Below are 16648 nucleotides of genomic sequence, written 5' to 3'. Positions count from 1 at the left end.
AACATAGCGCACATGACATCACGCTGTTTCGGCACGCCCACTATTACCTCTAAAGATTACCTCTAAAATGGCGCGCGAGCTACGTATGCGCTCAGCCATGCGCAGCCACGGCCAAGCTAGAAAAGGAGACGCCCGCGCGAACCTTACACTTTCTCCCCCCTCCCTTAACGCGCGCTTGATCACGTTACCGCGAGCTCGATTCCCTCCCCGTTTCCCCTTGCTAGCGCGGGAAGTCTGCACTCGTCGACACCATCCTTCTCGGCTCACCCTCGCAGATGTTATAAAATGACGCTATGCTTCGACGGTCGTTCTTGGTCGTGCAGCGCGCGATTTGAGAGGTGCGCTCGCAAGCCGCTGCTTGTTATCCAAGCATTTGACCATCTGCATCCGCTGAGGTTTGCATTTACTGTCTCGATATTCCTTCGCGGCGATGTGAAATTTCGTTACATTGAAATCATGTGTAAACACACTTCGTTATGAGGTTCTAAATACATAGTGTTCTATGGACAAGAAGTTATGAAAAGTGAAATACTCCATTATATCAAGAATTTCGTAATATTGAAGTTCGTTATGTCGAGGTTGAACTCGATATATATATATATATATATATATATATATATATACCTTCGCGCCTCGCCACATTTTATTGCGATAGCAGTTATATGGACAGTCCAAGCGGATTTCTGCCGTCGTCGTCGCCGTGAGGTTCCGTATGCTGTATGTGCGAGTGAAAGCGCGCGCTTTCACGGGGAGCAAACGCACGGCGGAGAGTAAACGCGACGTCTTCCGTCGCGCGCGAAAGATCGTAGGGGGACGGGAGGGAGGGGAGGCGACGTTTAGCTGCGGCACCAAATGCGTATATAATGGATATCGCAATAAAAGTAGCGAATAGCAGGGGAAGGTCTTTTCGGGCCACGAAGAGGTCGGACGGCGTGAAGAAGACCGTTCCATCTGAGATAGCAGCACATAACACTGGAAAGAGTACTGACGAGCACGGCGGTATATTAGTGTCTTCCTTAACGACAAGTTTAGCGAAATAATGAGCATCAATGAAGTCGAGGTCACCGAGTTGGGTGAACTCAACCTCAGCGCGAGCGCAATCGATTATAGCGTTGTGGCAAGAGAGAAAATCCCATCCTAGAATAATGGCGTGGGAGCACGATGACAAAATTACAAACTCTATAGTGTACATAACGTCTTGAATCATCCCGCGGGCTGTACACGCTGCGGTTGGTTAGATGGGTTGAGCACTTGCCGTCCGAAGTGTGACAATCCAGAAAGAGGCTTCGGGACCTTACGAAGTGATCGGCAAAATCTGGCATCCATAACAGAAACAGCTGCGCCGGTATCAGCAAGAGCGACTGTAGCGACACCTTCGACAAACACGTCAATAACATTAGCAGGTAAAGCACGAGGGCTTCGGCATTTCGAAACTTGCGCAGTTCTTGCCTCGGAAACTGCGTCGTCTGCGCGTGCGCTTGTGTGTGTGTACACAAACACGCAGACGACGCAGTTCCCGACTGATTGCGATAGCCAATCGAGAGCCAATCAATAGCTAATCGATAATCGATCAATAATCAATCAATTCCGGGAAATGCTGGGGATGACTTGATAGTGCTTAACCTAGCCCAAATACGTTGCCAATACCTTGCGATAGCCAATCGATAGCTAATCGATAATCGATCAATAAATTCCGGAAAATGCTGGGGATGACTTGGTAGTGGTTAGCCTAACCTAAAAGCCAGGAATAGCTAGGTGCCCATCAGCTCCGCTGTCTCTTTAGCATTGCGCTTCCAGTGCAAGCTACGCAATTTTTTATTTTTTATTTTTCAAAAGCATGGCCTACCACCAACCAGCTAGGGGAGATACTGGCGCTCGTGACTCAATTCCAGTTTACCTGGAGGGTATACCAGCTGAAACGGCCGTGGCTAAAGTAGACACCGCAACTAAGCTTAATTTTCAAATTTCGCTAATAACCTAATGAGTGCAATTGAGGTCCTTGAACGCGCGCCCTCACAGGCGTCGCCAGGTTGGGGCTCACCTCGTATGTTTTTGGCTGAGCGCTGGCGATGCTTGCCGCGACGGCAGTTTCGTTGGGTCCTCGGTTAATTGCCATGGACAGTTTCTCGTTCAATGTTCCTTTTTTACAGTTAGTGGTCCGGGCGTCACCGACGGGTGGAATCCAGGCACAAAAAACAAGTGAAAGGCATGCGCGAGTTGTATACACGCCCCACGGGGGATGGGAAGCCGTTGGCGTAAGGCGCGGATATATCAGAGTTCGAAGGGCTGAAACAATCGTCGGGCGTTGCATATATCCTAGGAGCTCGAATGGCGTGCAAACACTGCCGAAGTAAGAACAACGTGAGGCGATCAAAGTAATAAAGTTCCAAGTTCTCGGCAACCGTAGTTGCAGAGGCCGAACGTGTGGCCGACTCTGGGCCATGCTGGGCGACGCTGTCTGCGACATCCTTAGAAGCAGCTCACGCAAGGTCTCGAAGCACGCCTCACTAGTTGTGGGTCCGGCGGTGGAATCCACGCAGTTTTTCCAAGTCCGGTGAAGTGCTGCACATATTCCATGCGACGTCGTCAATCACATGCTTCCACTGTTAACACGTAAATACCTAGTCCACAATGCGCGCAGCGAATCCCGCAAATGCAAAATGGTATATCCCGGATCTTCACTTTTGTACCACGATGGTCGGATATTTGCGCATGCGCTGTAGCGGCCAGCTTCTGTAATGTCATCATTCGTCACTGGCTCGTACGCCGCCGCACCGCCGTTTCATCGCCGAGATCGGCGCGAGCGGTGGTGTAAATAAATCAGAAAATGGAAAGACGAATGAAAATGTTAGCTCATACAAGATACAGTCGCTCGCGATTGCCTCCTCATCTACGGTGCGCTCGTATTGAGCGACAGAAAGCTGTATCGGGAGCTTTCATGCTGATCTACAATTTCCTCATTGACACTGTAAGCCTGCTGCTAGAAAAGTGCTAGTTAGTTCCTTAATTACTGCTCGGAGGGCTTAAGATCGGCGTTTTGTTTCAACCTGGTCTCACCAACCGATACGGCTGCGAAGAAAGGGGAGAGAAACGGCTAGCAGTGGGGTTGCCGATGGTCCTTGCTTGACAGGCCAAGTACAATAGGATAAATGACCGGCGGCGGATGCCTGTCATGGTGACGGCGCCGAGATGAGCAGGCTCATGACACTGCCAGATTAAACCCGGCACGTGGAGGGGCGATTAGTCGCAGCAAGTCGTGACGCGTCAATGACCCTTGTCGGTTGTGGCGCACGGTTCCGAAGTTCATTCGGAGACACGCTTTCAAGTGGTGTCAAACGTGACGGACGCGATTACAGTTGGCCAGATGTACTTGCGGACCGACTGGCTCTGAGCAATGACGGGGCGGCGCATAACGACGCGTTTAGTGCCCATTCGTGGACAAAGCGGACCTGAAGAAGAGGGAATATCGGTGCTTTGTGACATACATCGCGTGCGGTCGTCCTGACAGCAAAAGCTAAAAGGTCCCTGACTGCCGCTGTCTACTGATGTGCGCGTGACGGGCGCGTCATCGGCACCGAAAGGGTGAACGCAGTACTCAGGCACCTTTCCCATTGTAACCGTTCTTGCATTTACTGAACAGAGCATTTACAAGCATTTAGTGAACAGAGCCTAAAGTGTCGGTTGACAGCTTTCATTGACGCATGACCCGCAGCTACTGCGCTATAGGTTTTCTAATAAGTGCGAGCGGGGAAGGGGTCACACCAAAGGTCAATCACTTTGGCTTGCAGGTGCTGCCTGCTTATTAGGATTTTTTTGAACCCATTGTGCTGGGCGCTGTGGCTTTGCGCGGGAGCACGCATGCTATGCATCTGTCACCCCACCCCCACTCCCTTTTCTTGGAGCGTTGTTTTTATTTGCATGTTGTTTTTAGGGGAAGGGAGAAAGACACCGTAAAAGGTGGCAGAGAAAAGGGAGCTTGGAAGAAGCGCAATACTGGAAGTGCCGGCGAACAAGACGATCCTAGTACAGGATTCGTGATTGTTGCGTCGACGGCTCACTCATAGCCACTCGGTGGCGATTGGGTGGTAAATGCTTGGGGAGGGGCACCGAAGGGTTGAAAACGTGGCCCCGTTGCCCCGACCAAGCGTTCTGGACAAACTACGGTGCTGTGCACCATCGGCTCTGCCGATATATAGGGTCGCCCTATGCGTTCCAGTCCCGCCTTGTATGTTTACTTGCACTTGTAAAATCCCTGTAAATAATTGTAAATAGAAAGTGTTTTTAACACGAAATGTTGCCCCGACCAAGCGTTCTGGACAAACTACGGTGCTGTGCACCATCGGCTCTGCCGATATATAGGGTCGCCCTATGCGTTCCAGTCCCGCCTTGTATGTTTACTTGCACTTGTAAAATCCCTGTAAATAATTGTAAATAGAAAGTGTTTTTTAACACGAAAGTGTTTTATTCCGGGGTCCACCAAGACTTCACTGACGTATTTCCGTCACGGAATCGCTTGACTCGGGGAGCCAATCTCTTCTCGTGCGATAGCGGGGAGCCAATCGCTTCGTCTGCCTCGCTTCAATGCGTATCCGAAACTCGAGATTACGCAACCTCCAGCACTATACGCACGAGAAGAGAGCGCATGATACCACGCCATCTCAGCTCACCCAGTCTTTGCACACGCGGCAGATAACTTATAATGAAGGGCGCGCTGGCTTCGTATGCGCTCAGCCACGCTGCAGCCGTGCCACAGCCGCGCCGCCCAAGCACTCCGTACAAAATGGTTAACCAGCGAAGCTGAAACGTGCGGCCCCAGTGTTTATGACTGAGTTAATCCCGACGGTTCATGAAAGTATTTCTCAATTATTGTTTACGTCTTTCTGTTTCATTATGAGGTTACACACACGTTCGGCTGCGACGGAAAGAACGACGTCACTACGGTATGTCTGCAATCCGTCGTTGTCGCTTGAGTTCGATGTCTCGAGTTTGCTCGGCGGCGTGGTTAGCAGCATTCGCCCGGCATTGTAGCTTGCGATTTTTCGAAATTAAATTGCTTCAAAATTAAATCTCCCCGTTACGTAAGACAATGAATGGCTCATACCCCCGTAAACGCGGCCTCCCCATTACGACGACAGAAGTGAAATTCTACGCTGGAATGATGAGCGGCAACCGAGCCAGCTGTGGTAGAAGACAACGACCGACAAACGCGGGAGCAGTGGCACGAGCGCGTGCCGAGAATGCACGAGCGCAACCCGAGGGGCGCCAACGAGCCAGCTGCGGAAGAAGACGACGACGCTCGAGCCAATGCTGATGATGATAGTTTTCTATACACAGGCGACGGACAGACGCCTTTTCATTTCGCCTAGCCATTTAAAGCTTCGCTTTAATTCGGAAGAGTTGCTCGGTGACCAGATTGGGAGTCCAAACATGGTGGTGGAGGTGCCGGCAGCGTTCACCATGTATGTCCGCGTTCAACATGCGTGAACAGGATTTTTCTGCCGTTTCATACAGGAGCATGACACTGGCAAATATATTTTTCAGAATACAGTACGTATGCTATTGATTCGATCGTCGAGTTGCCAGTTTTCTGGAAGATATGCATGCCCGAGATTGGCCCATCCTTTCACGTACTTCACTGGACATTTCCTGCATCCAATGCAGTGCGAACGTTGAAAAGGGCATTGCGTTTTAAAAGAAATTGGACTCATTGAAAAACTACACAATGTGAGAACTGATGCGTTCCTTCTTTTTTAGAGCGAAAGTTCTACTACGCCATGTCTCGCAAGGTCATTCATCGCGTCGCAATAACCTTGTGCCACCAGAGCGCGAGCCGCCAGAACGCAAGTGTGGCAGGTGTGACGTCACTCCACGTGATCCGCTGCGGAGAGGCGTCGCAGCTGCGCTCGCTCGGAGCCTCGCCGCTGCGGTGCCACGTGATTAGGCGAGGGTTTAACGGCTGCTTCGCCGGCGCTTGGTCGCTCAGTCTCGCCATGGATGGCGCGCCGGCTGGGATGTCTGTGCGAGCGCTTCAACGCAAGCGACAGGCTGAATACAGTCATCCAGTAGATATAGCTAGACGGCAAGGCTGCGAAATCTCAAGCAAAGGCAAAGTTGGCTGCTGAAACACCGGAACAAAGGGAGGTCAGATTAGCACGTTATAGAGAATCTTACCAAGCGCGGAGGCGTGCATTAATGAAACACTGCGTGCATAGTCTTTGCAAAACCAAGCCAAACAGACCTTTCGGTTTTGATAACTAGGTATACAAGAGTCAAACCTCAGACATTTTTTTTAAACCTTCTCTTGTTTTCTTATCTTGTCTGCCCTTACCCCATCCCCCTGTGCAGAGTAGCCATCACCAGACTATATTTATGTCTTGCAATAGCTGATTACAAATTTCCTGCAAATTTCCTAACTTCATCACCCTACCTAGTTTTCTGCCATCCTCGAGTGCGCTTCCCTTCTCTTGGTATTCATTCTGTAACTCAATTGTCCACCGGTTATCCATCCTACGCATTACACGGCCTTCCCAGCTCCATTTTCCTTCCTCCTAATGCCAATTATAGAATGTCGGCTATGCCTGTTTGCTCTCTGATCCACACCGCTCTCTTCCTGTATATTAACGTTATGCCTAACATGTTTCGTTCCATCGCTCTTTGTGTGGTCCTTGACTTGCCCTAGAGCTACTTCGTTAACTTCCAAGTTTCTGTCCCATATGTTAGCACCGGTAGAATGCAATGATTGTACACTTTTCTTTTCAACGACAGCGGTAAGCTCTCAGTCAGGATTTGGAGATGCCTGCCGTATGCACTCCAACCCAATTTTATCCTTCTGTAAGTTTCCTTCTCATGATCAGGGTCCCCTGTGAGTAATTGACCTAGATAAACGTCCTCCTTTACAGACTCTAGAGGCTGACTGATGATCCTGAATTATTGTTCCCTTGCAGGCTATTAAATATTTTGTTTGTATTCTGCATAATAATCTTCAACCCCACTCTTAAACTTTCTCGGTTAAGGTCTTCAATCATTAGCTGTAATTCGTCCCCATTTTAACACGAAAGTGTTTTATTCCGGGGTCCACCAAGACTTCACTGACGTATTTCCGTCACGGAAATACGTCATAGAACATAATACAAAGAAAGAAACCAGAAGAAAAAGTTCCACAAACATGCAAAATTTGGGAATCGAACCCACGACCTCTCGGTCCGCGACGATAGATCGCCGAGCGTTTAACCCATTGCGCCACAAACGCATTCGCAGAAAGCTACACAGACGCGCCTTATATATCTAACACTCCTCCGTGTACCCGCGCTCTTGCTCGGGGCGGTGCCGCCGCCTACGAGCAGAAAAGAGAAGTACTGCATTATGACACTAAAGCCCGGGATACATGGAGCGAACTTTCTCGACGAACTTCACGCGTCAAGTAACGACGCGGCGACACGACGCAGGATGTTTGCTGTGTTGCAATACATGCGGCGAACGCCGCCGCGCGTTGGCCGCCGTGTTGGCGGCGGTCCCGGCCGCCCGCTTCGAACTGAATTTGGCGTTGTCCTTGTAGAATTCACTTAGTTGGAAGCAAATGACTGCGTAAACGGCTTTCGCTTAGTCTCAGGCCGCTTCGACGACAGAGTATTATGGATAACCTTGAGTAGTTTTCGAGATCGCTTCTCGTTTCGAACGCGTCTAAGCCTAGCGAAAGAAATATCCGATGCCAACGTCATCTATCGGGGAAGTCGGGAGATAGGCATGACGACAGCATGTGGCCTCTGAGATCAGAAGATTTCTGTTGAAGGTTGTTGTAGAGAGCTTGCACTGCTTGTCTGTTTCCTCGCAGATCAGCGGATATGGGATGTACAAATACAACGCGATTCCTGAGAGATCATACTAGGAACTACTCAATCGGTGCAGAGACATGCAGACACGGCAACACCAACGCGATTGCAGACGACGCGAAAAGGCGCGCGCGCGCGAAACACCAGCATGCATTGCGACCGGAACTAGTGCCTCCTGATTGGCTGTCGTCCACCGCTGCGCGCTAGACGCTTCCGGCGGCGGCGTTCGCCCGACGAAAATGTTTGGACAGGCAGATCGGCTGCGGACGGCAAATTTCTTGACGCCGGCCGTCGGACGTTCGCCGCCCGACGAAGTTCTTCGCTCGGACGCCGGTTATTCGCTCCATGTATTCCGGCCTTAACGCGCACCGACAGTGAACGCTTCGGTGGTCTCAGCACTACGACGCCTCGATGCCAGCATTCGAAGGGACGCTGGCATCAAGAAGCACTACCAACGCCACCTAGGTGGCGTTCACCGTACTCAGCACAGCGGAGCGTGGCCTCCGCAATTAGCTCTGAAAATGTTTCTGAAGTTGATCGCGGAGGCTGCAATTACGACGGGCTGTACGCGCTGATTTGACTCGGTGACGATTCAGTTACGTGCTTTGTCTTGCGCGTTGTATTAGTGTGTCAGTTACGTGCTTCGTCTTTCGCGTTGTGCTAGCGTGTGCAGCGTAGTGCAGCTTCCATATGCACGACGGTTGCTCATGGTCATCGACGTTGGTAGTCGTGATGGAGGAGACGTGCCACCAGGCGTCAGCGTGGGTGCATCAACGCCTAAGGGCGCTTTAGCCACAAAACACCAATAGACATTATATATCAATGTGCAATAAACATTACACTACTTCTGTGAAGACACGTTTCACTTTCGTGTTCTATACCGATTCCTATATAAGAGGGATCAACCACATTTTTTTTACTGAGTAGGACAATGTCATCTGCAAGCCGAAGGTTGCTGAGATATTCGCCGTTGATCCTCTCCCCTAAGCCTTCCCAGTCTAAGAGCTTGAATACTTCTAAGCATGCAGTGAACAGTGAATAGCATTGGAGAGTTTGTGTCTCCTTGCCTGGCTCCTTTCTTGATAGGTAACTTTCTACTTTTCTTGTAGAGAACCAATGTATGTGGAGTTAACAGGACCGGTGGAGTCAATCTGGTTAACCTCTCCGCCTTTCACCTCTTGTTTTCCTTCCTGTGGATGTCTCGCTCCGTAACTAGATAGCGCGCGTCGTCCCGTTTCGTTCTGTATAACGCGCCCCGATGCCAATCCCAGCATTAGTAAATGTGCGTGTATATAGTGGAGTAAACTGTAACGGCGGAAAACCCTACTGTAGATTGTGACTGGAATTTTGCTGTCAACAAACGGTTACCATTCTTGTTTCCTCGGATCCAACCGAATGCGATGGAAGCACCAGTCCAAAGAGTAATTCGCATGCATCCACAAAGCACTCGTTGGTTCACATAATTAGCCATTATGGCTACTGCCAGCGTGCCCAAGAGCTCTAATTTTGGTACCGTTATATCTTCTTCGGTACTTCGAATTGGCCCTACGTGGTTTCAGGTTCTCTTTAAACAGCGGAGCTGTTGTAGGTCGAGGCTGCACCGTCCGTCCGTCCATTGGTGTCACGCAGGTCGCGTGAACAGGAGAGGATGAGAGCCGCGCCGGGGGAGGGAGGTCTAGTGACCAGCCGAGGAGGAGAGGCGCACTGGGGAGGCGACCAATGACAGGGCGCGCTGGGGCGAGAAGGCGACCAATGAGAGGCCACGCTGGGCGCGAGGAGGAGATGCGATGGGTATAAGAGAAGGTGTTGGAGAGCCTACATGCAACGCTGTTTTTTTGTAGGCTCCCTAGAAGGAGTTTCTGTGCGGTGCGCCCTTTCGGAGAACGCGCAACGCGCAGAGCTGCTGGCGACGCCATCCGCATTTCCCCGCGTTCGCGCCGAACACGCGCGGTGTCCGTGACTGCAGCCGATGCCTCTGGCGACGGCTCGGAAGGTACCGACCAGAGTACACTCGTCGAGTAGCGTCGGAAGTCGCTGCCTCTTCTCGCCTCGCAGCGTTTCAATATAAGTTGTCCGTGTTGTAGATCTGTGTTTACTTGTGTTCACGCAGTTTCATCACGCGCAACACATGCGCATGTAACACTCGCAACACTCGGTGTAACTAACACAGCTTCGCTGTTCGACCATCTTCACGGAGTGGAAGGGAGGTAGAATTTTTTTCAGTCGTTTCAGGGCGTCAGATTTCCCTCTAGAAATTCCTTTATTATGAAACTGCAAAATTGGTATTTTGGAACGAGACGTCCCATGTACCGATTCTCGATAAGACGAAAAGAAAACACACCAACAATCTTGTTTAGGGCAATACTTTATTGAGCGACGAGAGGCCACCGCACTCTGGACACACTATTTCTGCACCCATTCCTCGTGTCACCACTTAATACCGGTTTCTTTCACGTGGACTGAATAGCTGCAGAGCGCCCCGTGATCTCATCAGCCGTGGCACACCTCTCCTGAGTCGTCTTACGTGAGGAAGCTGTGTGTGTTCGGGCTACGCTGACTTAATCAGCTATGAAAAGCGCTGCCTAAAGTGACACTGAAATCAACTATAGATGCATGTAAAAATAAAATAAAAAGGAGAGATAAAGGGTACGCCCTTTTATCGAACAAGCTATACAATGTCAGGTAACGCACGTGACATCTTGAGAGACAAAGCTGGAAACGACGATATATCCGTATGGGGCGTTTTGTGATAGCGTTTCTTTTTTTTTTTTTCAACATGGCGCGATTTTTCAACGATAACACAACGGACAACAACTTGGAACACCCTTTTCTTGGGCACGAACTGTGTTGTGATGGTGCACGGATCTTGCTAGTGTACAGGCGTGAGAGTTAGGCTGAAAACAAAGTGATGCAAAACTGCGCAGCGCGAGGCAGCTCACGCTGCCGTTCCTCCTCTTGTCAAGTACGGCGCTTTTTGTCAACTGACCGAACAGGCTAAATATTCCCAGAGTTCTGTAGTGAAGCCAGCGGCAAGACGTTAGTCCAAAACCCTGACCCAGCCATTTTCGGCGGCCACTTTTCGGATATGACGAGTCAACGTGCTTAATATGAGTATAGTCCCTGAAGGATGCCTCAGTCTGGAGCCTTTTTTTCTGGAACCAACGTATTAAGAAGGATACTTGTTTAGTCAGGGCAACGTGCTGCAGACCAAAGGCTCCAGTATGAGGCTTCTTTTGTTCCCTCACTGTTGGTCAGGATACTGACGCATCTCGAATAGCGTTCACCTGTCTGTCCGGAAGTTTTTAACGATTGGACAGTTTTACCTTCTATACTGGCGCCAAATGTTAGGGCCCTGCAGATAACGAAAAACAGTCGCTAGCTAGGCTGTGACTAATACGAAATGAAACTGATGAAACTTTCACAGCGTGTCTGCCAACTTTATGCTATGACGGTACAGTGGGTGTAAAGCTCTTGCGCAGGAAACTTATCTACCAAACAACGACATGCTGTGCACAGAGGTTGTGTTTTCGGACCACGATAGAACGGCCAAGAGGATTGCATGTCGTAATCACAGACTCATTAATTTCACAGGGAAATCGGAAAAGCGACCCATTGGACATTTCTTTCCGATAGATTAACCTGTACACCGAGATGTCACACGCTGTCCGTACAGGTGTACCAACTCAAGGAGTGCTTGTGTTCATTGAATAGGAATGCCTGCGGAATCTAGGTTTCCTTATAAGAGTTTCAGTGAATTGATCATTTACGCGTGTTTGACAACAGTGCATGATGGCCGACGTTTCGTCGTGCATGGGAAATATTTACGGATGAATAGCTTAGAAATCACCGAGAGGCACCACTTAGATTACGGTATCGCTCACTTATGGCAAAGCTTGTGACCAGTACGAGAGGAACAGACCGTTGGGTACTCAACTGCGCGTACAACAATGGCAGAGCCTCCAGAACTTTCGCCTTTCTTTCACAGGTCTGGCGGCAGCCAGTTTTCTAACTTGTGCCCACAGCGCTTCCCGCTGCTTCTCAACTCACCCACTTAGTCCTCGACATTTAAAACGCCAGAGGCAATATAGTTTGACCTACAGCTCCGTTTATCGAGCAACCACTCTACCTACGGTTTAAGTTAGTACTATCTTTGAACTAGTTCCTTCCTTGAACTCTGCTTGAACTACAGTACGCGATGTCCATGCAACACGTCAGTATGCGCCACCGATGATTTCTGCTTTGGTGTGTGATAAGCGCCAACCTTTCTTTGGGGGTTCACTCATCACCGGTATACATATTTTGTGACACGAATTTAATGCAGTGTAGCAAATTTTGCAATGTATGAACAGGGCGTCACGTGTACCTGAGGCCGAATGGTGACGAGTGCAACGTGCCAAAGTCAATATCTCCGAGGCTCATCTGCGAAGCTATGCAAATTTGTTGCACTTGCAGCGCTTCAAATGAGTAGTTACGAAGTTCAAGAGCCCTTCATAAAAGGCGAATTCGTGTTCACGACTTCTTCACACTACGTACAGCCGACTGCAAAAAATGTTTCGGACCAAAGAAATAGCCAGTAAGTCCGACTATCTCGCAAGCTCGCCGCAAAGCTAAGAATTTATGTTAGCAGTGTGACCACTGTATGTAGAAGCATACACTGCACTCTTTTTATTCGAGGACGAGTGCTTAGGTTTCGACGAAATGTTGTTTGTGTTCTGTTCTTTCCTTCTTTCTTTGGTTTGATCTTGTGCTCATACAACTTATATGATTTAGGGTACTGCCATGAGTCACAATTCTCGCGGCCTCTGCTCAATTTATTATCCATAGTCTTTAATCAACTTGCAGTGGGATGCATCATTGCACGAGTGAGCCGAAACGCCCCTGGATCGATGCAGTTTGGACACCACCAATGAAAAAGTCCAATCGAGCCCGATTTCAGGCTTTTGCTCGTGCGTTCATATCTCTCTTTCACGCCTGTCACTCAGCAACACGACTTATGCACTAAAACAGGCCCCAGCTGTCTGAAAACATCTTTCCAAAAAGAGCAATGCTTGTGGTGCAAGCCTGCATCAACAACATCTTACATCTGTTTGAGGACAACCACACGTGGGAACAACGATGAAACGATGAAATGGGCACGCAGTCGCGCTAATTAATGCTGTGATATATTTTTTAATGCCAAGCATTATATACGAAGCTCTCAGCAAGGTCATTTTGAATTTTTCGGTTCCCCTTAAAAAAAATTCGGCTTATAAATCCGGCAAGATAATGCTACAGTCCTAAACTAGACCTGATAATGTCTGTAATATCCAAAAATGATGAGGATATATGCAGTGGTTAACTATAGAGATTTAAAATAAAACTCAATTTCTTCGTTTTGTGAGGAGTGTGAAGTGATAAGCTAAATTAGGTGTTTCAAAAAAGGCAATCTCTGCTATTTATGTAGTAATGGTTCATTTAAGGTGAGTCATGCGACTATGCGATAATTTTGGGTCCTGGGTCCTCTGAGAACGAAGGCCATATTGCGCGCAACTAAGTCCGAAGCTCCGCCTCCTTTACGGGCAAGAGGCGCAGCTACCACGCAATTGGCGCGCAACTAGCGCGGACGCGCGCCCTCATTGGTGCAATGATTGGACACCGGGCTCCGCTCGCCACTCTGCACAGCTGTTCCTGCTCTCGGACTGAACATGCCTCGACCAAAGAAGGTGAGCGCCAGAACAGCCTGGGATAGGCAGCGCTACCCTAATCTAATGTAAGAAGAGAAGCAAGAACGTTTAGTTCGCAAACGCGCAATAATGAGCCACTACATAATGCTTCGCACCACGATAATTCCCCTTAAGGAAGTCTCGGTCGCATTTTTATTTCTGTGCTGGGACAGTGCTCGGGTGAAGCCAAAACTATAGCTCACTTTGCTGGCACGATTCTGCAACATGACAACCATGACTTAAAACACGGGGGCACCAGGTGCTATGAAAAACAGATGACTGCAGCGCAGGGCGACACTGAGTTCTTTAAGCGTACCAGTTTAAAAATTACACTGCTGAATTCCGTCATCCTATTTGACAAATTAGAGAGAGCTAACATTCGCCCCACACGAATAAACTCAATTAAGCAGGTACCATCGTGACTAGTTTTGTTAGTGTATTGCCGTTTCATGCCGTTGTCTTTTTTAAATTGTTTTTGTCTGTCTTAATTCTCGTCGTTTTCTGTTGGCTATAAATTTTCCAACAGTCAGCACTCCAGTTGCCAAATTTGGCAAACTGGTAGTTAAGAACCACTCTGTGTTAATGACAAGTTTCATCGCTGCGTGCTCCTTTCTTTGTTTTTGTTCACAGTGAATATCGTATGCAAGTAGTTTTCCTAGACTCGCCGGTCCATTGGCTTGCCGGTTTCTGAAATATGGAGCCTGGAAGCTGTTCCGCAACTGGTACGGGTGAAGAACCCTGGTCAATGCTTTGTAACGACACGGAGTAACGTCATACAGCTTGTAAGGCCCAACGAAGCTAACGAGATAGGACCTTCTTTTTTTTTTTTTCCTACCTCGGGCGGCACAGAAAGTAACGAGCTTTGGTCCACGTTCATCTCACTACAAGTAGGGATGTGCATCGTAGGGCACTTGTAGACGTTGTCCCGCCAGCCGCATCGGCACGGTGGCGGTACCGTCGGCGCGACGTCACAGCCAGAAGGTGCGACGTCACCGTTCGACGTCACAAACTTGAGGAGACGTCACTCGGAGGAAGAAAAAGCAAAATCAAAACAACAAAAGCGTCTCCACACACGCACTGGGCACGTACGTATATGGTGCGCTTTGAGGTTTTCGGTTCCAATGTTGGGGGGAGGGAGTGAGAAGTCGTGCGTCTCCTGGGCCTCGTTAGGAGGGAGAGCGTCTTCAGTCCCAGAGCGAGCATTTCTTCTCCGGGTTCATGTAGCTCCCGAGTGGGCAATGAAAAGCCTTCGCGAATTCGTCGAAGTTCTGCAAGGCACCGTTGGACCTGCAACAAAGTGGAGTTTGCAGCGGCTTTATTAAAATTGTATTCAAGCGCCATTTCTTCAGTTTTCGGCTATTTTCTACACTGTTACAGACACGATCTGCCGCATAAAGCAATGATCGATAAGGTAGGTCTTAAAAAAATAACATACTTTAGGAATTGACTACGAGAATTGAGGGTTATCCTGGTCAAGTTCAAAAGCTCCAATTATATGCCGCTATAAAAAAATTATTCATTGGTCAGTGTGCCATTGGCTGAAACTATGCCGATGTTAGGTAATACTTTTTTTTCACTCGTCAAATACAATTTTATATATGGTCATGTGGTTATTTTTGTTGACTATCTGCAAGTGATTAAAGTAACGACATTTAATGCACAATTACGTTCACCGACGATTTGAAGTCGATTACAGCATACTTCATGCGAAGTTGAGCGATACTTAATTAATTACGAGTTTCTGTACATGAATTGCACAACGACAGCGGGGATTCCATGTCCCAATAACGCATACAGCCACCGTCATACTTAAGCCGAACAGTGAAGGCACATATGTAGCGGCTTAACTTTAAAAAAACGCGGACTATAAGGACTAAACATTAACCTTAACCAGAAATCCCCAGCATCCGTCGCAGGAGAAGCAAAAAGACGCTTAATTGTGTTCCGGTTAAGTATGACGGCGACTGCACTGCACTATTAACTATAATCAAGAGAAAGGGGGCACAGGAAGATAGAGAGGAAGTGATCGGCAGCGGAAGAAAAACGATAGACCCAACGTTTCGACCAGGGGACCTTACACAGACAAGCGCCCTTGTCGAAACATTACGGCTCCACGCTGAGCCTCCCTCTTTACGAACACTGTCGATGCGAAGTGACTGTATAGCGATTCTCGGGCATACACACCTGTACTTGCCAGGACTGTGCGTCTCAGTCTCGTACTTCTTGTAGCCTTCATCACTCACGACTTCGCACCAGATCTGCGTTTGCCGGCGGAACAGACATGCAAATAGGGGAAGAGAAAACCAAAGAATAGAATAGGCATCAGCGGATAAATCTCGCTCCCAAATACACTCAACCCAGTATTAACATGTATATGCACCTCGACTCGAACCTCTTCCTCCACTCATCGAGAGAAGAGCGGCGCGACTCTATATGGCTACCTGAAATGGTCACTAAAATAGAAAGCCGCAGTGGCGCTATTTCTGAACCAAGATTTTTGAACCGGGTGCAAGTGACCAGCAGCTTCGGGGAGTGGATCCCTCCCTCAGCGGAGGCCGACAGGGTCCTGCGTGCGCTGTGCGCCTTTTCCGAGAAATCGGGCATTCTGCGCATGGAATTCAATCGTGCGGAGGAGCATTCCTCGGTAGCTGGCCCTGTCAACAAATTCTGATTTCCCCACCCCATTACCCTTAGTAGGACGATGAGCCCCGCATTTTTAAAATAAAACCTTATGACCGTCATCATATATCCGCCACTCAAATGCAAATGGGGCCTTCAAAGAATATCTCGACAGTCTAAGCAAGTTTCGTGCTGTTCTTCAGACTGAATTCAAGTAAAACGTCGCTCTCAAGACTTCGCGTTTACAACGTCGGTTATATCGATTAAGTAATCTTAGGTTGGGGCCGGCTGTCGAAAATGAATACCTAAGAGAAAACTAATTTGACCTGCATCAGTAAATTACTTATCCGCAATACGACAAAAAAAAAAAAAAGACTTCCACGCTGAGACGAAGCTTGGAAAGCCAGAAAATACGCAAGACCGAAAGACCAGTGGCGACGCCGCCTTGAATTACCCGCACCAGCTCATCGCCGTGACGTAATTTTGACGACGTTTGCA

General features: G+C 48.8%; 1 protein-coding gene across 1 annotated transcript in view; it reads right to left on the bottom strand.

Annotated features, from left to right (window-relative positions):
- Positions 1–10176: 10176 nt before the first annotated feature.
- LOC119446631 (neprilysin-1) overlaps positions 10177–16648 on the bottom strand; it is a 111556-nt gene continuing 105084 nt past the window's right edge. Inside the window, exons 20-21 of the mRNA XM_037711116.2 lie at positions 15716–15789; positions 10177–14818 (exon numbers count right to left, since the gene is read on the bottom strand). Coding sequence (XP_037567044.1) covers positions 14716–14818; positions 15716–15789 — 177 coding nt within the window. The 3' untranslated portion in view covers positions 10177–14715. The remainder of the gene's footprint in view (positions 14819–15715; positions 15790–16648) is intronic.

The sequence above is a fragment of the Dermacentor silvarum genome, chromosome 3, assembly GCF_013339745.2.
Source record: "Dermacentor silvarum isolate Dsil-2018 chromosome 3, BIME_Dsil_1.4, whole genome shotgun sequence".
NCBI classification, from domain to species: Eukaryota; Metazoa; Arthropoda; class Arachnida; order Ixodida; family Ixodidae; genus Dermacentor; species Dermacentor silvarum.
This window is presented reverse-complemented; position numbering and strand designations above follow the sequence as displayed.